Source organism: Gambusia affinis, linkage group LG23 (genome assembly GCF_019740435.1).
Source record: "Gambusia affinis linkage group LG23, SWU_Gaff_1.0, whole genome shotgun sequence".
Lineage (NCBI taxonomy): Eukaryota > Metazoa > Chordata > Actinopteri > Cyprinodontiformes > Poeciliidae > Gambusia > Gambusia affinis.
Genome location: NC_057890.1, coordinates 8,340,877 through 8,362,736, shown reverse-complemented (window position 1 = coordinate 8,362,736; position 21,860 = coordinate 8,340,877). Strand labels below are relative to the sequence as shown.

At 38.9% G+C, this 21,860-nt stretch overlaps 2 protein-coding genes across 5 annotated transcripts in view; both read left to right on the top strand.

The window, feature by feature from the left end:
- Positions 1 to 1,890: 1,890 nt before the first annotated feature.
- sypl1 (synaptophysin-like 1) lies at positions 1,891 to 11,583 on the top strand. 2 transcript variants are annotated; one of them, XM_044108588.1, is made up of 6 exons: positions 1,891 to 2,152; positions 2,264 to 2,462; positions 7,102 to 7,220; positions 7,821 to 8,025; positions 8,145 to 8,336; positions 8,464 to 11,583. In XM_044108588.1, the coding sequence occupies exons 2-6, from the start codon at positions 2,391 to 2,393 to the stop codon at positions 8,593 to 8,595; spliced, it is 720 nt and encodes a 239-aa protein (XP_043964523.1). In that variant the 5' UTR covers positions 1,891 to 2,152; positions 2,264 to 2,390; the 3' UTR covers positions 8,596 to 11,583. The 2 variants fall into 2 exon arrangements, with proteins under 2 accessions (XP_043964523.1, XP_043964522.1); XM_044108587.1 differs by having other exon boundaries at positions 1,908 to 2,152; positions 2,321 to 2,462; positions 8,464 to 11,582.
- Positions 11,584 to 12,074: 491 nt separating this feature from the next.
- The window catches only part of atxn7l1 (ataxin 7-like 1), a 32,128-nt gene continuing 22,342 nt past the window's right edge, over positions 12,075 to 21,860 (top strand). The window contains exons 1-3 of one of the 3 annotated variants that reach the window (XM_044108542.1): positions 12,075 to 12,234; positions 12,685 to 12,759; positions 21,409 to 21,513. In XM_044108542.1, the coding sequence (XP_043964477.1) occupies positions 12,138 to 12,234; positions 12,685 to 12,759; positions 21,409 to 21,513 (277 nt within the window). In that variant the 5' untranslated portion in view covers positions 12,075 to 12,137. Of the gene's footprint in view, positions 12,235 to 12,432; positions 12,505 to 12,684; positions 12,760 to 21,408; positions 21,514 to 21,860 lie in introns of those variants that run through there. The other 2 variants (XM_044108543.1, XM_044108544.1) reach the window with 2 other exon arrangements.

The window sequence follows — 21,860 nt, the reverse complement described above, 5'->3', positions numbered from 1 at the left end:
TCTGTACCCTGGTTTTTCTTGTCTGGACTTTCCTTTGTTTCCTTGTCGGCTTTTCTGGCCAAATCTTTTACCCTTTATTTCAAATGGTTCGTTTTCAGCCTTTCTCCTTCGCCGATCATTTCCAACCGCTCTTTACAAACCTGTAGCTGCTATTGCAACAATGTGTTCAACTAAGTTACCGCCTGACCAAGCTGAAAACTGTTTGATTCGCCTCACCGGTTGATTGTTTTGAAGACTTAGCTTAGAGATAATTAGCAAATATTGATGTTCTATATTCTGAGGTGATTAGCATTGTAAATTTTGTTGGCTGTCTTGTCATGGAGTACACAAACAGCTAAAATAACTTTACAAAGGAGAAGTCAGATGATATGTTGACTGATTCTAATCATCTGGAGGAATTCTAGTGTAAAACGTTCCTGGATGAGAAGTGAGCAGAACCCAGACCCATAACCCTTGGTGAGGTTTTCACTGCAGAAAACCTCACCAAGGTTTTCTGCTACTGTTGCTCCAGTAGCACAACGGCCTTCATCCAGTGATTTCATTCAGTGCTCGTGTTTGCGAAAAAACCCAACATGGATTTGAAGTTTTAAATTAAAGGCTCTTATTTAGCATGCTAACCAACATTGTGGTTTTGTATCTTTTTTTCAACTAATCAAAAAAATAAAAATAAAGAAAGAACAACTTGCATTTCCGTCATTACAAATTGAGTCAATGAGTTCTTTGGTTTTAAAAGTAGCGATACACTGAATCGTATCCCCTAATCTGAGAGTTATTGATGTAAACGTGCAGCCTTTGAGATTTTCGCAAGAAATGTCATTTTTCTTAATGAACTTTAACCCAATCCTCAGTTAGCAGGCCTGTTATGTTTCTATGTCGCAATCCTGAATGACTGACAATCCAATGACAGTTGAATGTATAACTGTCTATTAGCACTTATCACACAAGCACTGCACAATCTCTATTTCACAACATGATCCTGAATTGTTTTTGGGACTAGATGAAACTCATGAAGTACGTTACTGACACTCCCTAACCGCAGCATGTTTCTCTCACTCTGTCTTCAGTCATAAAAGAAACATGATTGGAAAAGGTTTGCGACCTTTTAAGTACAATTGGTGTAAAAAAAAAAAAAAAAGAGGCAACCAAAAGAGGTGCTAAGAGAAGTCATGTGGCAGCCATATTGGACACAGAATTTGGGCAGCTCTGGTTTGACCTCCAAGTCAGAATTCCGACTTAAGTTGCATTTCCAAAGTAAAGATTTTGAAATCAAACTTCGGGTTGACCTACAGGTTCGAACATTGCTTCTGTAGAAAAGCATTCCCACAGTATGATGCAGCCACCACCTTGTTCCTCAGAGAGGATTCAAGGAAATATATCCTCTGCTGGATTTATTTTTTTTTTTTGCCTCACCTGTGGGCCAAGAATCTCAGTTTAGGTTTCATCTTGGCTCAGACTTTATGGGAATATTTTATAGCTTCCTTCACACCACTCCACATTTGTAGAGAGCAGCAGATGATTGTTACGGAGACAGATTTTCAGTGGATATGGCCTTTTTGATACTTCTTTTTTTTTTTCAATGTCAAGGAACTGTTGCGTGTCCATTTGGGTCATATGACAAAAAGACTGCAACCTCTGTGAGGAGCGGGTTAAGGAGGGCAGGCTCCATGTTTTTCTTACGATCTCCTGAACGGAAGCTGGGTGGCTGGTCTTCTACCTTTGCAAACGGAACTGAATCTTCAGCTCGTAGTTTGCATGGGCTTTCTGCGGTAAATGCCCGGCCGCGCTCGAAAGCTGCAGCTGCAGTATATTTTCAGTCACCGAGGCGTTTTCTCGGTTATTTTTTACTGCTTTGGAGAAGAAATAGAGGGGGGAAAAAAACTTTCACTTTTTTTTTTTTTTTTTTTTTTGCATGTGGCGGCGTCGTTTTCCTGTAACCAAATCCCACACACGAAGCGCGTCGAGGGTAAAGTTTGGCACTCTTTTACGCGCCGTATCCGCCACATCTTGAGCGCATCGCCCAGCAGCAGAGCTCGCCCGCTGAAAAAAGTTCGCACGTGAACAAAGGATCTGCTCAGCAACACGTGTCATAAAATAAAAAATAAAAAACAACAACAACAAAAAACTCCCAACACGCATCAAGCTGCATTTTTAGGTAAGTGGGTTCTCGTGCTTCACATTTCCTCCCCACTTTTGGGGCAGAAGTTTGATTGGGGATGAGGACAAAAAGTTGCCTTTAATAACCCAATGCGGTCATTTCTTGCAGCGTCAGGAACACACCACGTCACTCTGTTCAAGAAACTCCCACTTTTTCCCCTTTCAGCTGGATCATCATCCACCCTACAGTTTAGAGGCAAAACTAGGTAAAGATTTGGGCGGAAAACGGCTTAATCATGATGACCGGATTTCGACTCAACTTGTCGCCCCTCAAAGAGCCTCTCGGCTTCGTTAAGCTGGTTGAATGGGTAAGTCAGATGCGCATTTGCTTCATCTTTTTTTTCTTTTCTTACAGAGACCCTCCTTGGTGCTCATATGTTCCTTTGAAAATGCCTAAATATGCACAGAGATCAACAGTTTGGCTCATTCCGATCAACTTTGCGAATTTAAACGCAAAAAGAAAAAAAAATCCACGCAAACTGAAGCCTATTTTGCACCTGAAGGTTGAATCCAGTTATTATCTAGTTAAGTTGTAGCCTATTTACTCCTTGCATAAAAGTGCAGGCCTTACAAGAACACAGTTAGAGATTAATACTCACTTAAGCAATAATTTACCCCTGAAAAACAGCTCTGAAGTACAAGAAACATGTCGGCTTTTGTCCAAAGGAGCAGAAGGTCCAGTAATCAGACACGCATTAAGTGAATCCAGGTATATTTTCTGTTTTCTCATGATATCCACACTTACACACACACACACACACACACCGAGGACCACAAAGCAGCAGTCATCTGACTCAGGACAAGGCAGTGTGTGTGTGTGTGTGTGTGTGTGGAACTGTGTGTTTGCTTTACATAAGCTTCATTTAACACAATGGATTTGCTTATTCATGCTCAGTGTGGAACAAAAATTATTAATTGGGTCAGTAAATACCCACAAAATGATTTCTTTTCTTTTTCTTTATTTTTTCTTCTTTTTTCTTTCTGGGAACTTTGGGAGACCGGATCTGTGCAGCACCTGGTCAGGTTTGAAAAAAGTAAACATGTATAAGTCTAATTTGACACTAAATCTTACTGTCCTGTTTCCAGGAAGCAAACTTTAGCCATTTTATTTTTATGTGTTGGTTCGAGAGAAGAGACAGACATTGCAAGCAAATCGAAAAGAAATGAGTAGGAACAAGGGTTAACAGCATTTGTAAAGTATTTACCATAAATGAAGTTTCTGAGTGGCTCGAACGTAATCTGATTAGTGTGTGAGTGATGTGGCCTCCTCAGATGTTATCGGTTGTGAGCCGTAAACAGGAAGCAGTATTTCCTCAAAGAAATGCTAGAAGTCTCCACTGTTCATTCCATTTGTTAAAGGCAGATGAAAAAACTTTCTATTGATTTTCTGACGTGAGTTGGTGAAATTTTAAAAGGTTTTTAAACAAAACAGTAAAAAAAAGAAGCATACTTTTGTTTGTATTACATTTAATACAGTTTGTTTACATTTTGTACATGTTTGAAATTCTCACCCAGATTAGATGCCAAATTTCTTTGACTTTTTCTTATTGGGGATGTTGACAACAGAACTCATTTGATTTTTTTGATTTTTTTTTTTTTTATGGTTGTTTTAAATTGTGACTGAGTTTCCCAAATAAGCAAAGTAGTCTGAGTATATAAAAAAATATATAATAATAAAATAAAAAAACAGGAAGTGACGGGAAGGGAAAACATCTGGAGTGAAGCATAGCAAGGTGAGAGCATGTAAGCACTTTTAGTGTGTGTGCGTGTGCGTGTGTGTGAGCATGTGTGTGTCAGTTGTGCTGATAAGACAAAAATGAAGCGTTTTTTTTCTTCTTCTTTTTTGAAAGAGCTTTCTCGAGGTTACCGTTTTCACATTCTTTTAGTCCTTTTAATGAAAGCCACTTCCTGCCTGATGCAGCGAATGCCTTCCAACAATTTTCTGTAACTTTTAGGTAAACAACAACCTAAACTTCAGGGATAAGTCCGACCTGTGGCCCACGTTGGCTTTCCTCCAGTCATTTAATGAGTCCTACGATGTTAAAAAGATGCATTTTGCAAAAAAAATAAAAAAATCTGGCCTACAGGACAAGCTAAAAGCTGGAACCCGAACAACTTGCTCCCTATTTTCATAACAAAATGCCGGTAGAGCCTTCTGATTTTACTGAATGCTTGACATGAACCCTGGGAGACAAAAACACGTAGCATGTTGTTGCCTTAATAAGGTCTTCCTCCAGGGTGGAAATCCCAAAGTCATCTGTTTCAGCTACGACCGCTAAAAGGCGGCTTATCTCAATGTAGGTCCAACTGAACAAAGTATAGCATCATCTGTGTAGAGGTGAACTTCACCTGTGAACGTGGACTCCTTACAAAATCTGGACCTGCCTAAGCGCACTCACTCAGACCTAAATGTTGTCGTCTATTAAACAGCGTCTCCCCCGCCCCCCCAAACCACATCCTTCTGGTTTCATTGTAGGAATATCGTGGCATTTCCAGGCAGCCCTAAAGCAAATTCTGGGTTTAGCCCCAGGCATTCCAGTTTTCCTATATATCTCCCCTGAGAGGAGTTGGAAGGTGCCTGAACTACCTCCAAAGATTTCGATGCAGAGGAGACTGAGTCTGCACTCCCTCGTCCTAAAGTGCTCGCTGTGTCCCGAAATAACTCTATTTATGATCTCAGTCTTTTAATTTGATATCTGCGGCTTATGAGCACAGGTTAGGGGTTGGAAAGTGGGTCGGCTGATGAACGGACGTCTTTACTAGTCCTTTGTCTTCTGGTACAGTTCCACCTTCATCGGCGTCAAACAACTGTTTAGTGTTTCTGTCACAGAAGACACTGTCCTGTTAGAACGGACAGTGTCAGAGTCCGGCCCAAACACCAAACACCTCTGACTTCAGGGGAAACGGCTCAGTTTTGAGCTTTAAGTCAAATGTTGTGGATACTTACACAAGTGTGATTCCTCAAGGTTATGTTTTGAGTAAAAATCTCAAACCTTTTTTTCCCACATTGTCATGGACGTGCACTTGTGTGTAGAACTTTGAGGACGGAGATCAATTTAATGCAATTAGGATCTAAGGCTGTGACATGGGAAAATGAGGGAACAGTAAATTGCTGTGAATACTTTCCAGATGCACTTGAGATTTAAAAACATTTAATGGATGTGTACACATGTTGTAGAAGTTCACGTATCAAAATGAAACAATAAATCCACGCTGTGGATCACGTTATGATAGCCATAATAAGAACTCTTTTGCTGACTTTCTTTGTAGCAGTAACTTAGGCAAATTAGATATTATTGTAATATTTTAAAATAATTTTTTTACTGCCAAAATATTTTAACATGATTTTCTTCAGGGCCACAAATATTTCCTCTTTTAGCCATTTATATAAAAAAAAATGTAAACATTTTTTTTAACTTATACTTTAGTTTTTAAAGATGATCAAAATGTAAAGATAAAAAAACACTTGGTTTTATTTGTACGGTAACATACAGAAAAAATTCTGACTTTAATCTCAGAGTTATATTCCTTTTCTGACAGACATAATTGCTTTAAATCATCTGGTAAATGACCTTAAAACTCCAATCTGCCAAACTAATTTGGGCCAGACTTACAAATCCTATAATGAGGAAAAAGACCAACAACATACCAACAACATAACTGACAACTGAACATGTTTAAAGTCTAAATTTTAAGATTAGTCAGAATTTTGAAAATAAAATCTGAATTTTTTTATTCTTTTATTTTATTTTTCCCCCCCAGCAGCCCTAATCCCCATCCGCTAAAAAAAAACAAACCGTATACCTCGCCCTCATGACACACTTTTCCTCACAGTGCCCTAACGTATAAGATGTCTAACTACCTCTGACATAAAAAGCTGCACCAGGCGTAAAAGCTGCGCAACGTTTGTGAATGAGCATCATCGAAACGTATCGATTCGATCGTGATCGTGTCCCGTTCCGCTCGTTCTGGGCCTACTACCAACAACAACGAGCCGCGCTGTTTCAGGCTGACCGATTATCACTTTGGCACATTTTCGTCCTGCGTCGTCATCATCGCTGGTAGTGGTGTAACGCAATATCAGCAGGGCTTTGAATCAGCTCGAGTTCTGGTGGTTATCGTTTGTGCAGTCGCCCTGGAGACAAAAGAATTTAGTCTCTGTTGGTTTTAAGAGGGGAGAATTATTGTCACATGGTCGGCAAACCGAATCAGATGCTTTTCAGCGCAAAGGAATTCGACGGCTGAAGGGGAGCTTAAGTGAAAACACGTTGGCAAAAAATGTTTCAAATATTTGGATTTTCAAATATGTTGTTGTGTTTTTGTTCTGTTTAAAAAAAAAAAAGAAAAGAAAAGCTTTGCGGAACCGTCCAGTGTTATTGGCACCCTTTTTAATATTGTGCAAAAAGCATAGAGTGAATGTCACTTTGATTCCAGTAACATAACCAGACATTGTTTTGTTTTTTGGGTTTTAAAAAAAAAAAATGCATAAATAATATTCAAAAGATTGATAAGTGGAGGATCAGTGATGCTGTGGGCCTGTTTCTCTTCCAAAGGTTCTGAGAAACTTGCCAGAGTGAATTACATCATGAGCATAATTGGGACATTTCAAATAAAAAAGCCAAGAAAAATATCTATGTATGAAATGAAATTTACAGAAAAAAAGTATCAGACAAAAAGAGGAACGAACCCAAATAAAAGTTGGAGCAGTCGACATTTTCTGAGTGAAATTGTAAGACTGGGGGGAAAAAAAAATAATCTGATTTTATTTTAAGGATATTTATGCTTCTTGAGCAGAGATGTACATGTGGTTTTTCTCTTGCAGTATGTTCATTTATTCCAGTAGTATCAACAAATTATATTTTTTGGTTTAGTCATTATTTAACTGTGTTTTCTGATGCTGGCGTGAGCAGCGTCCCTAATGTGTGTGTCTGTTTTCCGTCCACACAGCTCACGGCCATATTCGCTTTCGGAAGCTGTGGTGGATTCTCGGGTACGAACGTCGTATCTCTCTTCTGTGGTGGTGGCATCAATGAAACCCTTGATGCCAACTTTCACTACCCGTTTAGGTATAAACCTTCGATGCATTGATGCTTCTGCTTTTGACGTCTGCCATAGATGTGTTGATTAGAGATTTGTGGCCAAATTCCAATTTCTGTACTTTTTTGTAACCCTGCTAATATTAATTTGATTCTGATGTCTCTTAATATCTGTAAATAACAGAATTCACCTTCTGGTCATCAGTGCTCATTCATTATTTACAATAGGAGCAGAGGTGATGTCACACTGTGTGTGTGTCTGTGTGTGTGTGTGTGTGTGCGTGTGTGTGTGTGTGTGTGTGTGAGAGAGAGAGAGAGAGAGAGAGAGAGAGAAACGGCAATCAATGGGAAAGCAATGTTTTGCCATTTAAAAACGGAGACAAAATTAATTCATTCCGACATTTGAAAACAAAAACAAGCCTCCGTCTCTCCCTAGTGTTAAAATTTTAATTGCTTGAGCAACTGGTCTGTCTATTTTTGAGTTTCTGATCTCATCACGGATGGTCCCAATCAGCCAATTTTGGTCACTTAGCAGTGCATATGTAAAAAAAAATAAAAATAAAATTAAATCCAAATGATATTGAATAAACATGTTTTTGTTTCTTTGGCTGTCCTCTATGTCACGGACAGGCTGAGCCAGGTCCCGCTCATCGATGGAAACATCACTATATGTAATCACTCTGTCACTACCACGCACCTGATGGGAGACTCGGCGTCCGCCGCGGAGTTCTTCGTTGGCATCGGAGTTGTATGCTTCTTGTACAGCATGGTAGCTCTGCTGGTTTACTTAGGCTACATGCATGTCTACAAAGACTCTGACTTTGGGCCTATTTTTGTGAGTAAATAAACTGAGCAAAATTAAAATGGCTGACCACATCTTGTATTGTATTGTGAAAATCTTATGTCTCTAGGGTTGACTTTTTTTCTTTTTTTTTTCTTTTTTTTTTCCCCTAGGACTTTATCATGACAGCAGTCCTGGCCTTCCTGTGGTTGGTCTGCTCATCTGCCTGGGCAAAGGGTCTGCAGAACGTAAAGGACGCCACGGACACTGATGGAATTAGTGGCACGCTAGCTGTTTGTAAGGGAAGGAACATCACGTGTGAAGTCACGGACTTCGCCAACATGCGGACGCTAAACATCTCTGTGGTAAGAAGAAATGCATGCCAGCAGCTAGTTTGTACTACTTTCAGTCATCAATAACTGAAGCTGTGGATTAGTTCTAGAGCAAATGATTAGTAAAGTCTGATCATTTCAATCTCTTGGGTATTTGTAGGTGTTCGGCTATCTCAACATGTTCATTTGGGCCGGCAATGCCTGGTTTGTTTACAAGGAGACTCGCTGGCACTCCCAGAAATTCTCCTCCCAACCTGGATCTGGAAGACAGCAGGTCCCTGCGCCAATCTAACACCAGAGCCCACTTGTTGTTATGCATAAGAAGGAAAGGAAAGTCCAATATATATTAAGAATTGAGCTTTTATACATATCTTGAAAATGTTCTTGATAGAGGTGAGATTGTTGGAACCTGGTATAGGTTGGGTTTTTGCTTGTGCTAACGTTGCACAAAGCCGTACTAGCATTTTGCAACCTAAATGACTTGACATCGGTTTACTTCTTGCACGATGACGGTCCTGATATAATAATATCTCCATATATTTCTTTGGACAGTCTTGCAACTTAGAATAAAGTATCTTTCTTGTATTTAACTTGTATCAAACACTTTTACCTTTTAAGTGGACTTTACACCACCATGCAAGCTAAATCTACAGTAGAGGAATTAAAGCGACACCCAAATGATTTCCTTTGAGTAAATGTATTCAAATCAAAGGTTGAATTACAGTACAGACCAAAGGTTTGGACACAAACGTGTGTCCAAACAAAACACAAATAAAACAGTTTTATCTTAAGGCCTTTTTTTCCACATTTTCTCTAGGGCTCCCAATAAATGTGATGCCCTATTGTTTAGTCATGAATAAATGATTAGAAAAATATAAATTGCATTTAGTCATAAAATCTGTGTGAAATCTTTACAATTCTGTTGTTTTTACTTGAAGCACGTTCGCATTTAGCTCAAAACGTGTTTTCTTTTATGTTCTTTGAAATTCTTTGCCATTTACCACCACCCAGTGGCAGGCGGTGGTAAGTGCAACTCATGGTGAAACTTTTACCAAATCCCTACATTCAGCCACATTTATGGTTTGCTTTCAAGCTTCAAAAATGACTGTGTCAAGTTGTTTGACACAGTCACTCAAATATCAGGAATCTAGTTACTGCTATGGTGCTTAATATGATTGTGAGTTTTTTTTAAGTACAAGCCCCAAAACACCAGAGAGACTGATAAAGATGCTGCGTTGAGTTGGAACCAAGGTACCAATTAAAGGACTAAGAAATCCTTTAGAATGTAGTAACAACATCTTTTTCATTATATTCCAATTTTCATCATTCATATTTTGCTAAATACATGACATTCTGCCAAAGTATTATTTGTTAAAGTTCATTTTATTGTTATCTGTTGTCCATTTGCTTAATTCTTGATGTAACACCAAACATGTTTTTGTACTTTCCTTTGTCTTGAGTAAATTATGTTTTGGATTCCCCTATTTATCCAAAGGAATAGGTGAAAGGATATCTGCTTTCTTGGATGCGGCCTGCATAATTTCATTGTATTTGTCAATAAAAGTGAATGGATTATTTTGGGGTTTTTTTAAATTGAATTTCCTTTGTATCTGATGGCGTGTTTGCGTTGATACATGCACTCTTTCCCCTTCCGTGTTGTTGCACAGATTTTAAGAACATTTTAAACTTTTGTGACGATGCTCGGTTTTACGTCGACATCTTTTTGACATAAATACCTGCTCTCAAAGTAAACAGTAAAACAATCAATTCAATGATGTGACACAAAATGAAATCTTTTGCAGCCTCTAACTGAAACCCCACCATTGCCAGCTTCCCTGATCCTGCAAAACATCACAGCATGATGCTGCCACTACCATGATGTATTAATGGAGTGTTCGGTGGTGTTAATTTCCCTCTAATACTCGAAAGCTAAGTTATGGTCTCACCTTCTTCAGCTTGTTTCTTCTACTTGACTTATTGCGAGCTGCAAACAACTGTTACTATGACTTTTTGTTCTCTTCACAGAATAGGAGCCTTGGAGTCTTGGGTTTGATACGCCTACAGCCAAAGTGGCTGTGCACAATGGCTGCTTTCTCTAACAGAAACCTAGATGATGTGAATAACTTTATGATTAGTTGTAGCTTCTAGTACAACTAACCACATTATTTAATAATGTGAATCTTTTCCTTGAACGATTCATGACCGATCTCTTGACTGTGATAGTTTAAAAGTATTTTTGACATCCTATTTTTGTGATGAAAAGACCTTGAAGGGTTTCCAGGAGCTTTGTGTATGAAATGGCGTTTTCTCATGAAAGCTTAGTGAGAGTTGATGTGAGTTATGACAACACATCATTTCCAGTATCGTGTCCACCACTGATCAGTGGACGAAGATGCATTGATTAATTATGCAGCCATGTCTTTCATCTGCTTCCATTAAACTTATGCATTAGTTTGCATTCATATAAAATCTTGATGAAGTAAATTAAAATAATGTTTGTGGTATAACAAAAGACAAAAAACGGTATTAGGGATAGGAATACTCTTGTAAGGAACTGTATGACCACTACAGATATTTTTTTATATTTATTTTATTTAATTTTTGTTTTTTATTGTGGTCATTGATAGAAATAGATGGCTGTGTCTGAAGCCCTTCACCACAGCTAGATGTTGCAGAAAATGTCTTTTTAAGTGCAGAAGATAACGTAGCTATCTATAGATATTACGTCTAATGTGTGGAACTGGCCTTCATAAACTAATTATTATCAATTTATTTCATTTCATTTCATAAATTTCATTTCATTTCCTGACCCCCGATTAAGACTGTAATTTCCTCGTAATCGTCAGCCTGTCTGTATCAAAATTGATGCTGATAGAAAACAAGGCTTGTACTAATATGTTAAACCTAAAGTAGTAATTTATTATTTTTATTTGCAACTATTTTACTCGGACTAAAGCAGCCTTTGCACTTGAAGAACAGTTTTTATTCATTGCCACAAGAGGGCAGTGTAGGGTCATCAGCTCCACTTGCTGAACCGTGCTGAAGTTATATTGCTCTATTTTTTTTTTAATCAACAGATGTAATGATTTAGTTCCTACTGTTAGATTTTTCTGTGTGATGTAATAAACTTAAAGAATTACTTTCGTTAAACAGGGTTCAGTTTTATTAGTTTTCCTCCGTCTTTGCTTCTCTAATACATAGGGGTGTTTATTCATGTATATAAATATATATTTTTAGCATTTGTGTTATTGCTTTCATTGCTCTTTTCACCAGTCAGACTGCGCTTTGATGTTATTCCTAACCTTCAGTTTTTATTCATATGCAAGATATAAGTCCTTGTTCTACTATTTAAGAATTGTTAATATTTTTTTAGCGATTTTATTAATCCTGCACACAAGCTATCATGAACAGTGCTACCCGAAAGTCTTTTGCCATCATACTTTACATTAAATATTGCTTTACTACTTCCAAACCGTTTTTTTAACGTGTTGCTTCCACGCTGCTCACAAATTTTAGTGAAAATTTCAAAGTAAAATATTTTAGTTTTATTTATGATAAACATATGATTTATGTAATATTAATTTATTAAATCAAGTCCTTTTCGATACCTTAATTTTTTTAAATTAAGGTACTGAACTTTTGAACTCCCAAGTAGCTACCCCATTTGTCACTCGACGACTTGATCCGCCGGAAATGACCGACGTTAGCCGAAACTTTCCGACAGTGACGTCACCATATCTCGTTCTTTCGTTTTTCGCCTGCTGCGTGCGAAGAGAGAGAGAGAAAAAGAGAGGGGGAAAAAACGGCTCAGCAAAGCAACAAGAAGGAAGAGCAATGGCGACACTGGATCGCCAAATACCAAGTCCGGATACTTTTTTGTGCGAACCTTGGTCTTCCTTCGTCAGTGCGACTAAATTACGTTTTGTTGATAGTAAGTTGGCGCCTCGGTGGTGTTGTTTAGCTGACAAGTGCTAAAGTGTGAGTGCGTGGTCCAACTGTCTGTGATTGAGTTGAGTAAGCTCCTCCACCATTCAGGGTCTGTCAGAGCTCAGCAAAGTAACTGTCAGAAATATTACTACAAAATGCAGTATTAATAGATTGCTTTGACAGCAGTGCACATGCGCGTACGCAGAGCTAAGCGTTTCGGTACAGAGTTTATGCCTCTGACGCGCTCAGTCATGACGTGCCGAACTGTCCAGCTGTAAGTTTGTTAGCTTTGACAGATCTAGTTGGTGTGAGAAAGCTGAGCTCAGGCTGGCGCTAACAGGCTAATGCTAACCTGATAGCCAAGCCTCGGGAGCTGCAGGGCTCCACGCATGGCTCCTAAAGTTTGTTGCGAACGCTGCCAATGTGTTTGTAAGCGGATGTTTTGTTCACGCAGACGCAGTCTCGTCTTCGGATAAGGACGACACCGACTCTTGCTGCCCCGCCGAAGCCGCGAAACTAGGCAGAAACGGTGAGGAACTTGCGCGAGCAGCGCCGTCACGTACCACACGGTGATGGTTTGTTATTGTTTTTACAGCACATGCATGGCAGCATTTACAGCTCCATTTTTTAACCACTTCTGTGAGAAAATTCGCTTATTTGGTTTCTCTGTATATGTGTGAACTGCGTATATATATATATATATATATATATATATATATATATATATATATATGTTCATTGTAGTTTCGATGTTGGCTCCCGTTTTACAAAATGCACACCTTTAGTTTTGCGTGCCATGTTTGATCCTCATTTTTGGTGGTTGTGGTGTACATTTAATTTAATTGACACAAAACTGGACTTATTAAGTAGTCGTTTTAACGGAGTTTAGTTCAAACATTCCCTAGAGACAAGATTTGTAATTCTTTATTTAATCATATTATTTTCATTCCGATCTTATTTTATATTGTATTTTTGCCAAAGCATGACCTTTTTTTCCTGGTTGCTTTTTTTAAAATTAATTATGATCATTCTATAACAACTCTAACAGTATAGTACCAATAAACATCAAAGAAAATAAATACTTGAGTGTATGAGGCTGATCATTTTAGGAGGAGGGAGGAATTTCAGCCATATTGTTATTTTTGTGGCGCTTTGGATTTTATTCCTATTGATACATAACCTAAAGGTATTATTCAATATTGGAGATGAAAAACATACATCTATATTCATACATCTAAACATTGATATTATCCCAGTGTTAAACAACAATATTTCCTTGTCATGTTTTCCCAATGTCATGCAGCCCCACAGAGTATGTAGACAAAATTTAGAAACAGCTTGAAATGTTTTCAATTAAGACAATTCAATTATTATCATTATTGTTATTATTATTCCTGTGGTTCATATGAATCAGTTTGATATGTAATGATCCTTTCATGCAGTTAAAAGATGACATAAATTACTTGAAAATAAGCAATGAAACTAGATTAAAATAGTCTGTAGTTAATTAATTGCAATTAATACCTCTTTAATCAAACTGTATATAAACAAAATAAGCAACCTTTTCAGTTGAAACACTGATAAATAATTGAATAAATGGACATGAGCTCAACAATGTGAAGACTATAAAGCATTTTATTTTTGACATCACACAGCCCTGATTAATGCTATTTTATTATGCATGATCTCTTTATTTAACTCTGTTTACTTTTGCCATATAAATAGTGAAACATCTTAATTGAAATGTATTCATCCTAAAGTAAATCAAACCTGGCTATGTTAGACTAGGCAGTTCACGGGAATAAACAAACAAAACTAAACGAATTCTATTTATTTTAGGAGGAAACATAATAAAGTGAATAATGTTTATGTTATTTCGCCAAAGTGGATTCTCCAAAACTGAACCAGCAAAAGCTGACAGTCCGAACATGAACATGTCTTTTTTTTTTTTTTTTTTTTTTTTTTTTTTTTTTAGGCATAATTTACTTGTCAAGAGATTAATTGAGGTCATTTTGAAGTTTGCAAAAATGTTTAAATGACGTTTTAAAAAACTTCCTTTGGGGAAAAGTGGCAGATAGTCTGACTAACTCAGCAGAAAGGTCTACTGTTCTGCACACAAAGCACCTAAAAACTACTACAAATTTTAGCTTGTTTGTCCCATAATGTTATAGCAAAGATAGCATAATGCTATTGTAATGCTATTGTACTTAGCACATGCACAAATATTTGCTTTCTTTCCTGATTTGAATTGGGAGGCAATTGCAGGCCCATCACATGCATCGTCAGTATTGTATTCAGTATGTTGGCTCAAGCCACTCGTTTTAAGTGTTAGGAGGATGTAGGCTGTTTGCACCGACGGTACGGCTCGGGGGAGGAAACATGGGGGTCGACTTGGTACCGTCTCACTCCAACCTCCTGGAGGGGACAGACCCAGAGGAGATCCTCCACATAAATACCCTGCAGGAACATCATAGGCTTCAGTGTGACACACTTGAGTCATCCCCCTAAAAGTTTGAGTGTACCACAGCATGCACACACACCCCCGTAGGAGGACAGTGACGCACGCTTGGAGCCGGGGAAACTCTTCTCACTCTTGCTGGTCAGATACCAGCCTCCCCTCTCCTCCTACGCACACTCGCATGTCTCATCTCTCTCTTCCCTTCTGTCGAGAGTAAGACTGGAGCGCTGCTTCCAGAATTGCTGATCTGCTGGCAACATGACACCTCGGCCTGCTGGGACCGATATGCAGACACAAACAATCGGGGGCGGGGCGGATGTTTCAAAGGCTTTATGTATAAATCGGTATCCGGCAGAACTGCGACTGATCCGCGATCTAGACGTGGCTTCGACTTTTGGCACCATTGCCCTGGCAGAATTTAGAGAGATGGCACGATGACCGCGATAATGCAGCGCGGGCCATCATCGGTATCTGCCTCTTTCTTGTTTTCACGCATATACACTGCGGAAATTATGGCAACGTAGAGAAACTTGGCCTGAATAGACATACAGCTACTGACATGATCTCATTACAACTAGACGGCGCTCTAATGTGGCTATTTATGGGTTAACACACCTCTTTAGTTCATGTCATTGAGACCATTACGCCATTATTGCCGTGCTGCAGATGGCACCTCGGTTTACGATGCAGGGAAATGGCCCACGTTTTTGTAGGTCGCGCCATTTCCAGTACGAGTGATACTTTGTTGGTCGAAGCAGATGAGAGTGTTTGGAAAGTGGCAGTCTGGGAATTAGTCATGATGTGAATGCTACATGTTCAGTGCCGAAATAGTCATGCCAGCCATGTCAGCCTTCAATTCCAAAAGTAGAGCGACGACATTTGTGAAATTTTGTAAAAATCTCTTATAGTGCCAAATATTTCAGATGTGACTTTGGATAATCTTTATTTACTTGAAGTGGAAAAAAAATCCTCAAAAATCATATATTCAGACATATTTATCTAGAATCTGTTTCGTTTGTAGTTTCAGTTTTGTTTTAAAAGCAATTCTTGCTAGTCTCATCAAATTTGGAAATACTCTTACTCCTGCAATCTGGCCTTTGTGTTTAAATAAATATGGATTGATTTTTACAACACATTTGAATGTTTTGATGGTAGATGCTTAGTATGATGTTAACAATGTTTCCATGAAAAGGTAAGGATTAAAGAAGCTTTTGTAGATACTAATTAAATTGTCAAATTTTAAACCTTGTTTAGTGAAACTTAAAATACAGTTTGTCAAAAAAAAAAAAAAAAAAAATGTATTTAGCAATATTAACAGTTTTTTGGGGAAAAAAAAGAAGACTCCCTAAAAATATCCAATCCTTGCAAAAGAAAAAATAATTTCTAATCATTTTATTTAGGTATCTCTGTCTTGTGTATCTCTCAATGCGATTCAAATCAGGACTACATTACTATGGAAAACATGCTAATCATCAAAGGGCAAAATACTGGGAGGAGGATGTGCAAATGTATTGACTTGCCACACCCAATGGGATTTGTTAAACCTAAACCAGGTTGCAGGGCCTGTTTCTGCGTCTATATTCAGCATGTTTGATATCCAGCAAAGATGTCTGCTGTCACTGTGGCGAGCAGGAGGCATAGACGCTGTGACCGAAAACATTACTTGTAAAATATTTGGAACGATTAAATAATCCAGTATAAAAATAATGAAATGTAGAATAACAATATCCTCCTGATTCAAAGGCGCAACACTCCTCTACCCCCCTTTATTTCTGTCCAATTGGAGCACTGATCATCACCCATATGGCTTTGTTTCTAAGTTATATTCTGCTTTCGAAAAAATACAACGAGAAAGCAAACCACACGGAATGGGGTAAAAAAAACCAACAAAAAAAACCCAACAAAGTCTGTCTGCTTTTGGTCTGGACCAAGCAAGACTTTCTTGAAGTGAATTCACCCATTCCTCTGTTCTTTGAAAAAGTAGCATAAACGTGGCTTCTTGTGATTGTGAGTGTGGCTGTGGAGCATTAGCCAACTGCTACTTCTCTCGTTTACGCCGTCGTGCCAATAATTATCTGGTTTGCTTGTTCAAAATACAGCTCTAGCCAGAACTGTAACCTCAGCCTGAGCACTGCCCTAAAATCTTCAAATATGTAATATAAAGACTCCCGTAGGTTCACCACTTTTATGTTCATATACTCAGTAAAACGTTCTTCCATGTTCCTATTACTCAAACCTGAACTGAGAAAAAAACAGATAATTCAGGGGACAGGAAGAAGCACATCTTTTGCATTTGATTTGGCAGATGCAAAGGAAATTGGTCTCTTTTTTTCCCCCCCTCTCCCTGCCCAGGTTCTTTTATACCAGATCTTTGGAACTAGCCATTTGCAACAAATCTTATGAGAGTTTCTCTTTTCTTTTTTTCCTCAAGGCCTCGGTGCTATCCAATTGAATATTATTTACTTTGCTCCGAAAAGGATCACAGAAAAGACCCAAATAGAAACAACCGTTGGCACTATTTCTGTTTCTGCCTGTTCATAGCAAGGACATAATTAATTCTTGACACACAGGTCGCTGCATTCAGCACCAAGGGATCTTTCAGTCGCTGTGCACACCTCCACTCCCATGTTTCTGTCAATACCAGCACTAACCGGACCACCTCTGTCGCACACACATGAACGTCTCGTGCATTAGCCGTGGCTCATTGCTGAATTCAGAGTTTGAACTGTAGCTAAATTGGAATTGAGTTGAAATTTGTGGTGATATAGCGAGGTTAAATCGGGATATGAATTGTGGGTTGGCTCTGTGCGTTTAGTTGTGCAAAGGGCACATTACTGTGAGTGTAAACACAAACTAAGAAGCCTGACTGTAAGTAAGAAAGCGATCTCAGACAGAGATGCAAAAGAAAACTTTATTCTGCAGTGAGACTGTTGATTACATTGATGGTGTACAGAAAAATTTTCTACAATCCTTAACTAGTATAAAAAAGCTGATGCCTAGTGAGAGAGTTGAAGGGTACCGAAAAAACTAGGGTGCCTAATTTACAGTTTTAAGCTGAGTTTAATAGTCTAATTGTTTCATGTCTTTATGGAACCATCCTCTTTCTAAATCTCGTGTCACAGTTGCAGAGTCTAGAGTGTGTTCTGTTTTTTCTTCACATTCTCTTGTACTTGTCGCTCAGATTTCTTATTCCGTGTCGGCGTGTCTTTTTACCAGAGAAAAGACATTGTGTGTGGAGGTGTTCAGGTGTGGGAAGGTGTCCAATTGTGAATATTTTGACTGGAGTTTCACAGTCTCTGCTATTATACAACCCCCCGCACCCCACACACACACACACACACACACACACACACACGCCCACAAGAATGTGAGGGAAATTTAAGTTTCGGAGGCTTTTATTTTTGCATAAGGAGTAAAAAAATTACATTCACATTGTATGCACGTTGGTACAATTACTTGTTGACATAAATATCAAATCAGAGTATCATATCATTGTAGGTCAATGCATTTAAGCATCAAGTTGTAGTAAAGATGATTTCCTATTTCCTAAAACCGAGCATCAGATTTATCAGATGATAAATAATTTACGTGTCATTGTTTGCAGGCATCAGATGGACCTGGTCTTAGTTTTTCAGATGTACTTGGAATATTTTGACAAAAATCTCTGAGTGATGTTAATAGCACCTTGTTCAGTCTACGCAATGAATAATTATGGCAGTCCTAAAAGTAAAATTGGATCCAACCAGATACTATCCAGGTATACCTAATAACGTGGTCAATGACTGTATGCAGCTTAAAAAAAAATCAAAGTTAGGTGAACCATGCTGACAAAGCACATCAGTGTCATAATTCTGCTTCAAATGACAACATAGTCCTCTAAATAATTTATTCGCACCAGCCCTTAAAGTTGCATTAAGATTGCTGCGGTCATGAAATGCGTCCAGCTGACCGGGCCCGGTCGGTATGTGACCGGTCCTGATGGTGTGAACGTAATGCAGTCGCTTCTGACCTGGTAAACGCGCATTAGTGCTTTCATTCTCACACTCTTGAAGATTGGCATCACATGCACATTCCATACACACAAGTCAGCAGCATGGTACAGTCCAGTCTTTGCCGACAGGCACTTAGCATGACTCTGTCTTGGTCCCGCAAGTTGACAGCAAACGCGCCAGTAATGCAGGGTCATCACAACACAAACAGTCAGGCACACACACACACACACATACACACGTCTCGCATTCAATCCCCCCCCTTCTTGCATGCTTACTCGAACACGAACACCTCCTCCCTGTGAGTGTGGCTTAAAGCCCGTGCTAATAAGGACTGTGATTTCTGTCAGCAGAGCTTGTTTAGGTTCAGGAAGATTAGCTTCTGGAAGCTTAGCCAGAAGAGAAAATAGCTGCTTTTAAACGGACATATTTGCAGGGTTTTTTTCTTCTTCTGTATTTATTATAAGCTTGTGTTTTTCTTGAGTGGGTGGGAGTGTCTCTTGTCGCTTGAGGGATAATGATGCTGTACTCCATCCAGAACAGTCTACACTTCTAGCCTTCTTTACAGAGGACAATTTGTTACCCGGCTGTTTATTCTTGAAATCAAAAGACTGTAATCAATCACTTATCTCTTGTTGGCTCTTCTTGACAGCCAGGAAGAGTAAAGGATACAAGTTATCAAAACATCATGATGGCCTGGCTGTGAAGTCTTTGGGAAAGAGAGCACACATGGTCAATGCTAGCAGTAACAAGAAACACCAATCCAGCTGTACTATCTATAGCAAAGTAAAACAAAGAGTATGCAAAGTTAGTGGCAACAACGGGTCTTTTCGGAAAGAGACAAAGACAGGAGGAGCGGGTTGAGGAGCGGGTTGTACTTTCTATGAGAAAACAAGACAAAATGCTTCAATTAGCAAGTAGTCAATTGAAAAATGAGTTTGGAGTACTTTCTACGAGGATAAAAACGTCCCTAGAGTAAATGTAGATAATGGGAATCATCGCAAGACAGAGTTAAATGCAGAAGAAGTATGAATAAGGAGTATGAATGAGGAATTAAAAGCAGTAATGATTCTGTCAATGTCTTCATCCAGAAAAGAAATGAAGGTTAACACAGGGTTATTGGGTCAGGCCTGGTTTCTCTGGACAGCAAAAGAGAAAGCATGCAAAGTTAATAACGGCAATAGATCCATGCAGAAAAAGAGAAACTTGTTAAACAGAGAATGAGTGTGGATTACTTTCTTTGTAAAAGAAAAGCTAGTTAATTGGAAAGCAAAACAAAGAGTAAACAGCTAATTATTCAGCTGGTTATCTAAGAGAAAAGAAAAACTGGGAGACAACCAAAATGTCAAAATTTGCGTCACTCTTATCAAAGCAGCTGAGGAATTTCAGTAGGAATGTATTTTCATCATTATTGTTGACTGAGTGATGCTTTCTATTATTATCGCACACAGCCTGTATTTTGGCGACTGGAAACTACAGAAGTATAAGGAATCAAACTAAATAATACGTTTGCTTTCCAAAGGAGATGGTATTTGGTTTACAATTAATCGGACCAATAAAGTACGAGGAAGATGAAATCAGGCCAGGTGGGCGATGCTGCGTTTTACTTTAAAGCGGTGCTTGAAATCTGTTCATCTGCTCCGACGTTAAAACAAAGCAAGGTGTGCGCTTGCTTGTGCTGCTTTCTCCTTTGAACGCGCTGCTCCAGGGGTTCCAGAGTAGCCATCAGCACAGTTTGTTTTATCAGTTTGTTCCCTTGAGTCAGGGTCTGTGATGCTGCTGCCTCAGCAGGTGGCTTCAGAGTAAACTGCGCTGTCATCCGCTGACTAATTGAACAAATAGAACCTGTTGCTGCTGCTGCTCTTCATGTAATTCCCTCTTGGTTTTGCAGCTCTCGTGTAAAACGGAACGCGCAGATACTTCTTTGCCTCCGCCACCTCCATAAAACTAGATGTATAATATGTTTATGGTGACATTAAATTAGAACATTAAGTTACTTAACAAGGACAAGAGCAAGCAGTAGGAAACAATTGATCTTCAATCTCGGAAAGATTTATCATTTAAAGGATCGGGAGCGTACAAAGCGTATTTGTTGCAGCATAAACAAGGATCTGATCCATGCTAATGTATTCAGCTGCCGACTTGTACAATTTCTCTTTCTCGTCATTTTGCACAATTTTTTCTTCAGTGATCAACTACAGCAGCAAAGTAGGTTGCTATGGGCTCCTGCTTTCTGCTCTAATTGTGAGCTTGAGTGCAGCTCCTAGTTTTGCACAGTTTTGTTTTGTTTCTTTGCTATTTAGTAACTGACAGAGATGACAGCTGATTACAACTTTCCTTTGTTATTTCTTACCACATTAGAACGGAAAGCCGTGTCGTTCGGAGCGTCGAATATAAAAACATTTGGGCTGTCCATGTCAGTGAAGTTAATATTTAGGTGGCGTTAGCTTCTGTCGTCCAGAAGGTTTACGACTTCACTTTTAGAGAATAAGTAGCCGACCTTTTTAGGTTGATCTGAAACTGCTCGTAGCGCTAGCGCAGCCAGCCTGTGTCTTAATTAGGCATTTAGTTTTTCCTGTGCAAATGCTTCAAACGGAAAGTACCGTCAAAGAACGGATTTGTTTTTCTTGTCTGCTATTATTATATTATTATTGTGACACCTCCAGTTGGTACGCCATGTTTCTTCTTCCTCCCATATCAATATGGCGTCTTATTTGTCTGTCTGTTTCAGAGATGCTTGTCTGCACCCATTTCCCTGCTTTGGAGGATTTTTGTCTTGTTGTCTGCCATGTCTGCAGTAAGGTGGTGACTCCTCAGGGCATCCTCACACATTACGGTAAGGCAAAGACGCTGAAGGCCGAACTCATACACTTTGTGCTATTTTCATATTTACTCTGCTAGCTTATGTTGTGACTGCAACTCACAGAAAGGTCAAAACACACACACACACACACATATCTTCACACTTTTGAATAGAGTGGAAATAACATTTATTGTCCTTGTGACAGGCAACTGGAAGATTGTACTGTAAGGGAAAATGTTCAGTATAATAAAAAACAAAAACAGTGCAGTTATTAAAATAGCTCAAATTCAAAGAAATGTGCTTTCATATTGTAAGGCCATCTTCATACACTACTGAAATATGCTCTACACACACACACACACACACACACACACACAGTG

Bases quoted from the DNA above. Each gene is read 5' to 3' on its own strand.
- sypl1 (XM_044108588.1), top strand. From the start codon at position 2,391: ATGATGACCGGATTTCGACTCAACTTGTCGCCCCTCAAAGAGCCTCTC. The intron at 2,463-7,101 runs GTAAGTCAGATG...CCGTCCACACAG, and splicing joins TCGTTAAGCTGGTTGAATGG to CTCACGGCCATATTCGCTTT. The intron at 8,026-8,144 runs GTGAGTAAATAA...TTTTTCCCCTAG, and splicing joins CTGACTTTGGGCCTATTTTT to GACTTTATCATGACAGCAGT.